General features: G+C 40.3%; 1 protein-coding gene across 1 annotated transcript in view; it reads right to left on the bottom strand.

The window, feature by feature from the left end:
- PTPRN2 (protein tyrosine phosphatase receptor type N2) overlaps positions 1–13,145 on the bottom strand; it is a gene marked incomplete at its 5' end in the record, with an annotated part of 501,249 nt that overhangs the window by 77,846 nt on the left and 410,258 nt on the right. The window contains one exon of the mRNA XM_035891409.1: positions 11,286–11,480. Coding sequence (XP_035747302.1) covers positions 11,286–11,480 — 195 coding nt within the window. The remainder of the gene's footprint in view (positions 1–11,285; positions 11,481–13,145) is intronic.

Below are 13,145 nucleotides of genomic sequence, written 5' to 3'. Positions count from 1 at the left end.
GTACAGGGGTACAATCACTTCCCTACTCCTGCTGGCCATGCTGTTCCTGATACAAGCCAGGATGCCATTGGCCTTCTTGGCCACCTGGGCACACTGCTGGCTCCTATTCAGCTGGCTGTCAACCAGAAAGGAGGCAATGAGGAAAGAAGAAAGTGCTTTTCTTGGGCAGGTATGACACATGCCCACCTGAGCAGCAGCAGGGCATCCCCCCGCTACGAGCCAGCACTGCCCTGGGGATTCTGCCTTCCTGCTTATGTGTGGTTGCTGTGGTTAATCAAACCAACTCTTCTGGGTGCCTTCCTACTAAAGCAGTAAATAAATATCTGCATCAGAAACACTCCTGGATTTAGAAAAGCTTTGGGTTTGGATTCTGCATTAGTTTCATCCTTGACATATTCCACCTCTTAACTACACCAGCCTGCCACACCAGCATGGTGACTGTCTCCTACTGTTGCGGTCTACGTGGTTTGTTATGATTCTTACAGATTACGAAGAACCTTTGACGACTTTGACTTAACACATAATTAGAATATATACAAAACATGCTTTTATAATGAAACTGCTTCTTCAGGTATTGTTGCTGCATGCTATTTAACAACTGCTATGTTTAAGCTAAAAACCCTTTCATTTTGTCCGACGAATGAAGCGAACATACTGTTTATGGCGCAGTTTCTGCTACAATACCACTCTGTCTGCAAGACTGTTGCAAAGGAACATTTGTGGGACTACACATATAAGATTAGTTCTGTAACCTGTAATTTCCAGAGTAAACCCAATGAATTTCCCACAGGTCCATACAGAGGTAAAGCCTGGAGTAACTTCATGGCGCAGCAGGTACATGGGGGTCTGTTGTGTTGATGGTATCTTTATACAAAGTCTTAAGGTCTTAATCAAAGCATTTAAATGATCTCTAGCATCTCTTCTGCTGGCAAGATTTGTCACTGGCAAAGACACGTGATATCTCTTGCATTAGCTTTTTTCTATAATGGGGCACAGGCAAATTCATAGTGTTCTTTAACATACATCTCCTCCAGTACTTATGTGGCTGAGACCACTGCAAATTAAATTTTGTAAATTACCACTGCTTTGCTTTTCACCGTTTGTGTCACTATACGTTCGCAATTTCCTCATCCTGAGGAGCGAAAACAGCCTTGTCAGCTTCATTTGTATGCTCCTGTAAGATATTAAAATTGCAAACATTGCAAGGAAAAGTTTTAAAATTTAAAATGCCAAGTAGTTTTTCATTAACACTTAAAAGACGTGTACATTATATCTCTGCTCACAAATATTTATCTATACAAATATGAGGATACCGTTGCTGTATGTGGTATTGGTACACAAGCATACATGTGGGTATAAAGCACCCACTATTGAATATTCACCTTAAAGTACATAACACTAATAAAAATATATGAAAATGGGAAATACACCACTATTTAAAGGAGTAAGAAGGCCTATCTAAACATGAAGCAACATTGTTACCGAACATAATTATAGGCTTTTTCTGTGTCATAAAAATGTCACCAATATCTAGGGCTCGATTCTGGCGAGGGTCCCACCAGCTATCAGTCGTGTGCAGATACAGTCTTGGGTGTAATTTCATTTCTCAGATTTTTCTGCTGTAGCTTTTTTTCCGTTATCATCTCAGTAGACTTCTTCACTTTGGTAAGATGGATATTGAACTACCATCCTGCCACACATTCCAGCAATATGCACACAGCAAGCAGCTCGGCATCAGCTCACACATGAACAGCCTTAGCTCCCATAAAATATTCATTCATTTAAAAAATATTTGCACCCTGCTGTCAAACTTAGACAAATTCATACTGAGCTTCAGAAAATAGCTGTTTTAATGGTAAATGATGTTCCAGAAACCTCTTTCAGGCTAAACACTCTCGTCAAAATTATTTTAATAAGAAAGATTAACAATTTCAACATTAGCTGCTAATCCCCTTTCATTTGAAACTGTGCTGATAAAATTCTTTGCTTGTCATTCAAATAGTAAGTAATAATTATAGATTTGGGGCCTCCATCTCTTGCTTCATTAATAGTAAATTGCATGGAAGTCTGAAGCATAAAGTCAGCTTTGATACATCTCAAAATGCAATTTCCATAGCTTTCCTTAGCTATGTACAATTAATTACAGAGTTAATAAGGGGAATATGTTAATGAAAGGGAAATTATTCACTCAGACCACCTGGTCTTATCAAATTTCTTTAATATGTTTCCTTCTTTCTGTGAATTTGGATGACAGCAAGAACGCAAATCATGGTGCGCATTGCTAGTCCTTTAGCATTTTTATTTGCAACCAGCTATAGCCCACTTAAATATGAAAAGAATGTAAGAACTAGCCAGCACTAAATAACTGACTCTATTTGTTTTCCCAAGTTCAGTACCTTCTTAATTTTAAAACAAAAATGCTTAAACAACTTTGTAATTACCAGGCTCTCTTCCATGCTCAGAGTATAAATATAATGTACCCAATAGGGAAACATTGTCATTTTTTGTTTATTTTCTTTAAAGAAATGTGTTGCGTGTGCAGATATTTAATGAAAGAAGTACAGAAACGTGCTTCAGTTCACCCCACTCTGACAGCTACTAGAGCTTAGCTGCTATGTGCAGTGGGGTTACTGGATGTTCATGGGAATGTTTTAGATACAAACAGCCCAGCCAGAAGGAGGCAAACCTTCACGTAAGTCATCTTAAAAATAACGCCGTTGCGATACATAGTCAGAGAAATATTTTTTAAAGACACGTCAAATCCAGAAACCAACCATCTTCAACAGACATTAGTGTATTTACTACTAACCAGTCTGAGGACAGAAACATTTCAGGATGTGGACGCTAGCTCTCATAGTCATTCCAAAAAGAAAAGGGCAGAGAATAATTCCCCGAGCACTAACAGGTCATGCCTGAAGGAGGTGATGCTTGTGAGCAGTTTGTCACCCCCGCCTTCATTCTTAGTTCAATGCAATGCAACAGCAAGCAGCCAGAAACAAGAGGTAACTCGAAATTTTCCTCAGCTATGAACAGGGTTTTCCTGGCCAACTGGGCAACCTAAAGCAGCATTAGCACATGGGTTTAGGACACGAGGATGAGGGAGACATGACAGCATTGGGGGAGAGCTATCAACTGGAAAAACTGAAAAGGTATTACTCTAGTCTGGAACAGAAGAAGAGTTATATAAAAGGGAGAAATTCATAGCCAAAGTACGTATTTTATTAAAGCATGCTGGGGGGAGGGGTGGGTTGGAATATTTGAAGGTAGGAGGCTTTCACATTACCTGGTTTTGACCAAAAAGCAACATAGTCAGCCTTTATGGAACAGCAAATACTATGTCATCCACAAGCGAACTTCACAGATTATTTTAATGTTTATCTCCTTATTTAAAAATGTTTCCACAGCTGCGTCGTGGGTGCATATGCAAAATTTGATCATCACGAGCATTTTGTCTGTGTCCTACACATTAAATTTTCCAAATACCACCCAAATTCTGATACCTTACTCACGAAACACAGACGAGTTAAGGCCTGATCCCACAAAGAGCTGTAGAAAGCAAAGTGTACTTTTTTATCTTGCCCTGAAGATGAGAATAAACAGACTTTGCTGAATCAATGGAGGGATTAAGCTGCCTTCATTGCCAGTAGCATCTTAACCAGAGCACTTCCAATAACTTCTTCTGGTGTAGCCTGCATGAAGAGAAGGAGGTCTCCAAAATACCACTGGAGTCCTCCTGAGTATCTTAAACTGCAGCTGCTGCAACAGTGCAAAACCACAGTGCCAGTATGATGCCCCCACTTTATAAGTACCATGAAGGAAGTCCCAGTTCCATCCTGAATTGTTACGTGTTTTCAGAAGTTGTAGTCCCATTTACCATGTCATTTGATCTCAGCGGTGCACCAGGTCTTGCAACCTGCGTGAGCCATTTCTTTATCCCACAGTGAGCCAGAACTCACCTCCTTCTCACATTTGAATGCTGCCACCAGCTCAGAAATACTCTACTAATATATATTATCATCTTGGGCCTCCTGCCTGGGAAGTCTTCCTGAATCACCCTCTTTCTAGTATCCTTCTCCTTCTAAATAGGCATTTCCACCTGCTAGATCAAAAATATGATTAACTGCTATATCTACTACAATGAGTTATCAATGACTTAATGCCTGGTGTGAGCATGCGCAATAGAACAAATACAGCAAAGAGCACTTCATTACTGAGGATGCCAAAAGACAAGACTAGTAGCCTCCTGGATGAGTGTTCATCTCTGGTTTCTGCCACTAATGAGACTCTCAGAAGCAGCTGAGGACCCAGTAACAACCCTTGTCTTCAATCTGCAGTATCAAAAGCCAGATCTTTTTCATTAAATGACCTCCTAGCATCTCTTGCTACTTGCTACAACTGGTACTTATCTTGCCTTGACATTACCTGGATGTTCTCTAGAAATGGAAAAAAGCTGGGGGAAACAGAAAAGAAGTTCAGATAGCCACCAAGTTTTGTTTCAGCCATGGCAATGATGCTTTCTTTTTCTTCGTGCACATAGTTACATAAGCTAGTTTTGTGTCACATATTTCTCCCAGTGTAACGCTTTTAAAATTAGTACTCTAGAATATTAATAGAAATGCTTTCTTCATCTTTCTACTAAAAGCCTTAGGGAATGTTAAAAGTGTTCATCCAAAGCAGCTTAAACAAAGCTGGAATAAACACCTCACCGTCAAGCGACAGCCCAAGATGTAGTCACAGAAATTTGACGAGTTACTTCTAATCATGAATACATTTGGGGAAAACAAATGACAGGGAGGAAGTTAGGAAAAAAAAAAGATTTTTGAAATTAATTTCATAGCATGTTCAAGAGGAATGTTCTTGATTTAATACTGACTCTGTAATTGTCATTGTTTCCTAAGGCCCATTCAACAAGATTAATATAGAAAAAAGAAGGCAACTGAACATGAAACAAAAATGGAAGAAGCAAAGGGTAACCTGTTCATGAATATCTGTTCTGAGTTTTATTGATGAAATCTATGTAGTACATACATCCATTTATAGATTTATGGCTCTATTAGTAGAACCATTTTTATATGCAATGACATTTTCTGCACTTTTCTTTGCAGGTTTTCTTTGTCCCTCAAGTTCCTCCTCTTTGTATCTCAAGTCCTGTCTCTCAACAAACAGAGGGAAATGTTTCAAAATAACTTAAACATTCAGTGAGGGGAAAAAAAACTAAAATGAAGGGATAAATGCCATTTCATCAGAAGATCTTTCAGGAGGCAACCAGCCCCATTCGTGCCTAAAAGCGCAACAACTGAGGGAGAGAGGGGTAAAGATTTTCCCATCCACAGTATTTATGTCTTTTTGGGATATTGGCTATCTTGTCACTGAGTAATGGGATACACAACGGCCTTCTTCCCTTGTGACTCCTCTCGTCTAACTGTTTGTGGTGAAATGGCATATGGGGCCAAAGCCTTCTTGGGACTTAGGTTTCGTGAGACTCCTACAACTATTTATACAGGTGCAGCCAAAAGATAAGTTGGGATTCAGATCCACTTAGCACATGTGTAAGGAGTTTATGCTTTTAGCTAAACTTTGCCACTGACTTGTTTCCCTTCCCATGTGAGGGAGGATTTTTTCTTCGTTTTCTCGGTTTTTAAACAGAGTGTATCTAGTCTTGAAATTGATAAAACAGCTGAAGAGAAATTAATGGTGGTAGAAGGAAATGGTGGAAAAACACTGACTTGTTTCCCTTCCCATGTGAGGGAGGACTTTTTCTTCGTTTTCTCGAAAAAAAAATTTAACCCCCCCTAAATAATCAAATGCACTATAATTGTGACAAAGACCTTGTTTTCCCTACCTGCAGTCCTCCCCTTTGTCCCTGCTAGCATTAATCACTTCTGCGGCGTCTGTCCCCGGGCAGCGCGCTGCGCTCACGTACCGGGCAGCATGCTCCTTCGCTCAGGAAATGTTTTGTGTGCATATGGATTAGTTCAAGGTGGAAAGCACACCTGCATCTAGCACAGCGCATCGGTCCTCACATGCTGGAGTTCCTTTCTTTATTTAGAAAAGTGTGGTTAGATGCCTTTTGCTCATGCTTTTATTGCAGCTTTAAAAATACAATCAAGGGGTTTCAGCAAAATGTGATGCAGGATTTAACAGATAGTTTTTCTTGTTGGGAAGTGTCTTCTACCACACAATCCCCCAGTCCTCCACATTCAATTAAATTTAGAGCAGCTACCCCATAGAGTTCATTTCAAACAGAGTTTGTTTTAAAAAATGAGACCGAGGGAAAATTGCTTAGAAACCATTGAAAAGTTACTATGCAGAGACTACAGGATACTAACATTATCAAAACCCCCAGGTTCAACCTTGGAAACTATTCCCTGCTTGTTACCCTTCTCAGTCCCACAGCAACCGTGCCACAGATTCAGCACCAAACCTAAACTGGATACAAAATTCAACATCTTGGGCTTGACTGATTTCCCAGTAGCAGGTCCCCGTCCCATGTGCCCTGAGCTGAGGTTGTGTCCCAGGAGGTGCTCACAGGTGCTCACCCTCTGGGACACAACCTATCCCAGAACTTCCCTTTGACACAAAGTTCTCATATGAGGCCATCCTTCACTTCTCTACAGGAGAGTCCTTTTGGTTTTGCAGGCAAATGGCCAAAGACAAGGGCATCAAGTGGACTTATAGCTCCTACATGTGAGGCCCTAGATTTCGGTCCCTAGTTCATTTGCTCCTGCTGTCTCATTCAGCCCAGTTATGAAAAAGTACAGTATGCACAAACTATCACAGACTATTATTATTTCCAATACATAAGCAGTTTCATACCCTCAGGGAGAAGAATCTTCAGACTTCCAGCTTAAACAAGTACTGAAGAGGACCTTTTGGAAATTCACACTTTCTGAAATTCTAATTTATGTATACTGCTCCAAATTTTACATGTCTGTCTTCACAAGGAAAAAAAAAACCTAAAATACCGAAAATCACTTCTGCTTCTGCAAAATCCCTCTCATATATGGTATTCAGATAACAACCTCAAAATGTTATCATCAAAAGCATACACTCACTTCTTGCAGTACTGTTCTTCATTTAAAAACTCATAAAAGATTATAATTATTTTAACCAAACAAGCGTGGCAATATACAAAGCAGATGTGGGATCCAATCTACCTAACGTACGTGCTAAACTTGTGCTTCAAAAGAGACTCCTTCATCTAAGCTGCAGACATCAATGGGATGGTGCAGGCACAACAGGAGGCCTCCCAAGAGAAATCCTCTCTCTGCCTAATTCTCTGGAGACCTTCATATCCACCCACTGACTTCACCAACTAGAAGGGAAGTTTATGGACTCAAGTCAACAACACCACTTCATTAAGTGCCTAAAACGTAGGTTCAAGTCAGGAGCCCAAGTCAGGGAGACTAAATCCCTCCTGGACACCTTCAAGGCCACCCTGGTTCTCTTGTTGGACTGGAAAGGGAAGCGTTGTACTTTATTAGGACTTCCCTAGGCACTTGAAATATAGATGTACATATGTGAATAAAGTGGATGGAAATCTACTTCTGAGTTCCTACTCTTTTCCTTGCTGTGACCTTCCAAAACCCAATTGTTTTCTTGCAAAGCCAACGGTGACTGAAATGAGGGCACCTCTTTGCTGTTGCTCATGCTGAAACCAGCCAGTCAGCGCCACAAACACAACTGCATAAAACATAATCTTCTAATTACGCTTTCCAAAGTGCTTGGATCTTTTAGAAAAACAGAATCAAAAAGTGCCATATGGGCCATCCTCCTGCTATAAATGTGAGGAAAAAGAACGTGAAAAAGGAAAAAAAGCTCTGAATGTTGTTATCGCTGTCCTTCTGGGCCTCCTGAGTCCTCCCTGCTTCCTCCTGCCAAGAGTACAAACTACCTCATGCTACTGTCAGCAGCGCAGAGATGTTGTCTTTGCTGTACGGGAAAGTGGCAGAAATGCAGGATTTTTCTCTTTGAATGACTGGTTTCAGTCTAAGTGAGGAGACTGCCCCACAGCCACATGGGTTTGGAAGGTTCTTGGTTTCTCCAGACCTTGAGTACTATAAACAGCGGGCTAACCACAAGTAGCAAGTCCTCCAAGAAAAGAACACCTATGGCTAACCACAAACTCCAATAAAACCAAAGCTGAGGTGGCTTGGGTATCACTTCAGGTCTGACCTGCTAGCATTTTCCAGCAAATTAAACAGCTTTACAGAAACGTTTCTGAACAACGCTACCTCTGAGCAAGATTACACAGAGTCATTCAGCTGTCGCAGACACTTTTCTTCTAAGCTACTTTCATTAAAGATTTATTCTGTTTATAAATCAAAATAAAATATTTCCTGCTGCCACTTTATACAGTAAGCCCTTGTTTTATTTTCTCTGGGGAGGTCCTTGCACCTAGGAACAATAAAGACTGAGGAGCCCCAGCTCAGCTAGCTGTTACTTCGCTTCACGCTGTGGAGCTGAAAAACACATTTACAGACCTGTAAGTGCATTTACCCTGCAAAGCAGATGGTATTTGCCATTATTACTAGGCCCCTTGTTAATATTTCTCGTTGCTTTTTTAAGCACTAATATAGTTTCCAAGGAAAATATCTATGAAATTTAAAAGGTAAGAGGATTGTGGCAGCAGAGAATGGGATGAACTGGAAAATCTATTGCACTGAATGGGATAAAAGTTGTGAAGTGGCCCCTCGTACTCCTCCACTTGCAGTGGCAGGGCAGCGGGAGGAAAAGCTCACCTCTGGAGAGCCTCTTCTACTCCTGAAGACCAACAAGCCACAGCATCTCCAAAGGGAGAGAAATTCAGGCAAGTAAGGCATTACAGATATGTGCATTTATTTTTGAGCAAAACGTAATTTGGGTCAGCTCTCTGGTTTCAGTGTGACCCATGGTGACACAAAACACAAATATTTCTGATCAAGTCCAATCATCTGCTTCAGTGCTGTAGCTGAGTGATGCTGATCTTCCCATGGAAACCTAACCTAGCTTCGCCTTCAGCAAATCTTGAATTTACGGTTTAACTACTTCCCTTAAGTAAACATCCCACTGCCTGCCTGACCCTCCTATTAGGCTTGCCCTGATATCCAGGGTAAATGCATCCTTTCGATTCTAATCCATATTTTCTCCCTAATTGTATCATCTGCATCCATTAAGAACAATTTTTCCCCATCCTGTATTTCAAAGCACACAGGCAGACTACCCTGAATCACTGATTTTTGTTTGTTCAGTTTAGACTAAACTAATTAACTATTTTTACTCTCTCTGTGTGGTTTGTGCTCTCAAGACACTACAGCATTTCTTTTACCCTTCTTTGAACCCTCACCATCTAAGATATAACATATGCTGTTAGATGGCTAACACATGTATGAGTTCATCCAGGGTTAAACAGGATTGACTGGATTATGGACACTGAACACCGTAACAGGGATCTTGACCAATCTATTTTTTAAAGTTTATTTGTCGCCATATGAAGATAATTCTTTCTTGCAATTTTGAAGAAATTCCCAGAGCCAGAATAAGTGGTTCCCTTATGCAGCTTTCTCTCCTTTAAGCTTGACTTTGTGATTTTTTATTTTTCCCAATAATATAACTGAAAACAATTTTGCTCAATTTAAAGTAGTTGAAGCTGTTTGCAAATGTTAAATGCATATTTCTGTCTACATAGGAAATTTTGCTCTTATTTCCATACAAATATATTGCCTTAGAACCTTACAATTGGAATTGGTACTTATTTTGAGGTTGAGCAATTGGAGACGTTCTTTTTTCCCCCAAGCATTTTTGTTAACTATGAAAGGAAATCAAGTGAATTTTAATTCTGGTTAGGCAAAAGTGGGACAGTAAAAACTGTAACAAATGATTTTCTGTCATGGTAACAACCCTTCCAAACTGCACTTGTATACCAGATTTGAACATAATACTTAATTAACTCCTTTTTGCGGGGGAATAGGCAGGGGCAGGGGAAGAAGTATTTACTTAGGATGACTCTGATGAAGCATCTGGTTTACAATCCTGCCCTGCTTATGCTCAGTTTTACAGCTGACCTGATCAAGGCTGAAGGAGGTCAGTAACTTGGCTGAGGTCAAAATAGCTCTTTGGGGTTTGCCTGCCTTCATTCCTTTCTCCATTATGTGAGGTGGCTTGTAAGAACTTGAAAAATATCTGAGAAGATAGTACTTCCAAATATAAGTCCAGAAAAAGAGAGAAAGAAGTTGAAAAATTATGACCCAAAAGTATGGCATGGTGGAGAGAAGTTTTCTTCTGCAAGACCCCACTGGTGAGTCTTCTCAGCAGTGCTTAAATAAATCAACAGGGAAGTTTCCAAAAGCACGGCAACTCTGTCAACCAGAAAGGGTGCGTACTTCAGATCAACCGTACTAATAAATAGCAGAAATCAAATATAGAAAGCAAAATAACACTTGACTCATCATCCTCACCATCACCTAACTTCTTCTCAGCTAATTTCATTGCACTCTAGAAGGACAGAAAATATTTAAAGGAGGAGGAAAATAAGTCACAAAATATGAGGGATTACTCCCCAGCTCTCCCAGCAGGACACCAGCAGAGAGAGACAGAAACAAGCTGCAGCCAGTCCCCACCACTGGACTCTGACTCTTACATGCACACAGATCTTCACGTACCCATCTTCTACACTCATACCGGTTGCAAGTCGAGTTTGGAAGTAACCCAAGTTTTCCAATGCAGACTCCATCAATAGAATATATTTGGATCATTTCAAACATAGAAGAGATCCAGCTTGGAAGAAATTCAGCCAAGGACAACAAAATTCAGGCAAGGCTCAAAATCCAGATCTCTTTTCTTTTCTAAGGGTGATGGAAGACAAATTGCTCCAAATCACTAATACTCTGTTGCCTTCTCAGCTCAGATACTGCCGCTCACTGAAGACACATGAGAAAAAGCAGCAAGCTGATCAGAAATTTAGCAGTTTTCTTCAGTTGTCCAAGCTGAGGTAAACATAAATTAATAGGACAAAAGGACAACACAGGGCTTATCTTTTTAAAGCAAGCACACAAACAATTCGTATGTCCAAGATGAAAGAATGTTCCCCAGAGAGGAAAAAAAATGATACAATGAAAAAGGAACGGAAATAAAAATCCCTTTAGTTTTAATTATACAAAGCTAAGATTACCAGCAAAGCTCAGGAATATTTTTTACTTGTGAAAAGACAGCTTCCCTTTCTTTAAAAGTTATCTCCTTCCAAAAGCTGAGCAGGTACCTTAAACTCTGACAAAATTTCTCATGCCGTGAAGACAAAACCACCTTACCAAGATCATGTGACCGGTGGAGATGTCCATGTTGGACTGGACTGGCTCTTCGCACCAGGACGACGTGCTGCTCCGGGCCGATGGGCTGGGAATGGGCCCATCGCTAAATTGTGAAGAAACGCTATTTATTCGAGAAGCATGCAGGGGCTCGGGGCGATCAGATGTTTTCACTGCCATGCGCTGACGGCATAGCTCCTAGAGAGAGAAAGAGGAAGAAACAACCTACGGTTAAGAGTAATTACAGGATACAGTCTACTAAAGACATATGATTTACAATATGTTTCCAGGGCTGGCAGTGTTTTCCCCCTCACTGCAGTGATTTTTGGGAGGCTGTCTGTTCTGTTAGGCACATCTACAAAGAAATACTCAATGAAATTACTGTACGATGACTACTCTAACCTTTCAAGAGTGTAATTATGACTGCACGCACATCTCCTTTTAGATAACCAAAAATAATATTTTGGAGCTTGCCTTCTCCTAGCAGATATCCTTTTTTCCCCTCTAATATCGCCCCACATTCTGCAAAGCCACTTTTGAACTGCGCTACCTCCTGAAGTTAATGGGGTTGCACGGGAGTAATTGAGAGCGCTGCTTGGCCCTGGATATGCAAACTCAGCAAGCTCAAGGCAACTGAATTGATGTGCTCTCCAGTATAAATCCGAGTTGATAGATGCCTCATTTCTCTTCATTAAAATAGCAAACGCACAACACTTCCTCCCTGATGTGGGGCAGAGAGGATGAAGAATGACATTAACGAAGAATAAAAGCAGGAATCTGTCATTGTATTGTTTAAGCAGCTTTGGCGAAGAAAGAAAATTCAAGCTACCACACACGCTAATGCAAGCCATGTTAAAACACCAAAATAGATCGCGCTGGGAATATGTATTTTCCATTGCTCCCATGCATAGAATTCATGCAAAAATACAGAATTCTGGTTAGGTACCAGAAAATCCTGCTGGTAAAAACCAACTCCTTACAGTATAAAATTCTGACCCACGGTCAGAATAAACAGACCCACAGTTACACTGTCATTGCTATAATGCTTTTACAATCAGTTATATGTGGTGAAATCCCAGACAGTATAACAAAATTATCATTTTTTAACATACGTCTATTGTCCATGAGAGATACTTGGCTGCCTGTGGCGCACAGCAAGACCGGCTAGTCCATAGTATCTGGACATATTGCACACGCGTTGTGGTTACCCATTTGCCTCAGATTACTCATTCTGCACAGATGAGTACTAAGAGCACAGTCTCTTGCCTCAGGCTAACAAAATAATACAGTCTGAAGAATTCATACTGTTGAAATGCCATGGCTTCTGTTTTCTTATTCATTGATAATATAGTTGCAGCCCAAGTGCCATCAGTACGATGATCTGAAAACCTCCATATATCAAGTGCAATAAAATCTTCTTCTCAGGCAGGAGTTAGAGAAATAACTTTAAGACTATGGGTTTTTTTTATTTTTTAACCTTGCAAACTTTAGGACACTGAAGAGGGATCCTAATCCATGCAGTAGCAAGCACTCAAACAAACCCGCTGAAACCATTATATTGAGTCTCCTCTTGCCACCACATGGCAATGATTAAAGACCCCTCCAAACATTTTCTTCTACCAAAACTTCTGTTTGACTTGCCTTAGAGACACTTATGTGGAATTCTACTATTTTATGGTGTGTAATACTATATATAAATATATATATATAAGCATGTACAAATTAAGATACACTGAGGCAAAATTCATAACATATATAAACAGGTTATATTTTGTTGTCTATTACAAAAATACAGTCAACAGAAGTTTGGGAAGCACAGATTACCCCTTGCATGTGGTGTCAGTTGTTGGGATAACTGTACAG

This window comes from Egretta garzetta, unplaced genomic scaffold (genome assembly GCF_000687185.1).
Source record: "Egretta garzetta isolate BGI_Z169 unplaced genomic scaffold, ASM68718v1 scaffold633, whole genome shotgun sequence".
In the NCBI taxonomy this organism is placed as follows: Eukaryota; Metazoa; Chordata; class Aves; order Pelecaniformes; family Ardeidae; genus Egretta; species Egretta garzetta.
This window is presented reverse-complemented; position numbering and strand designations above follow the sequence as displayed.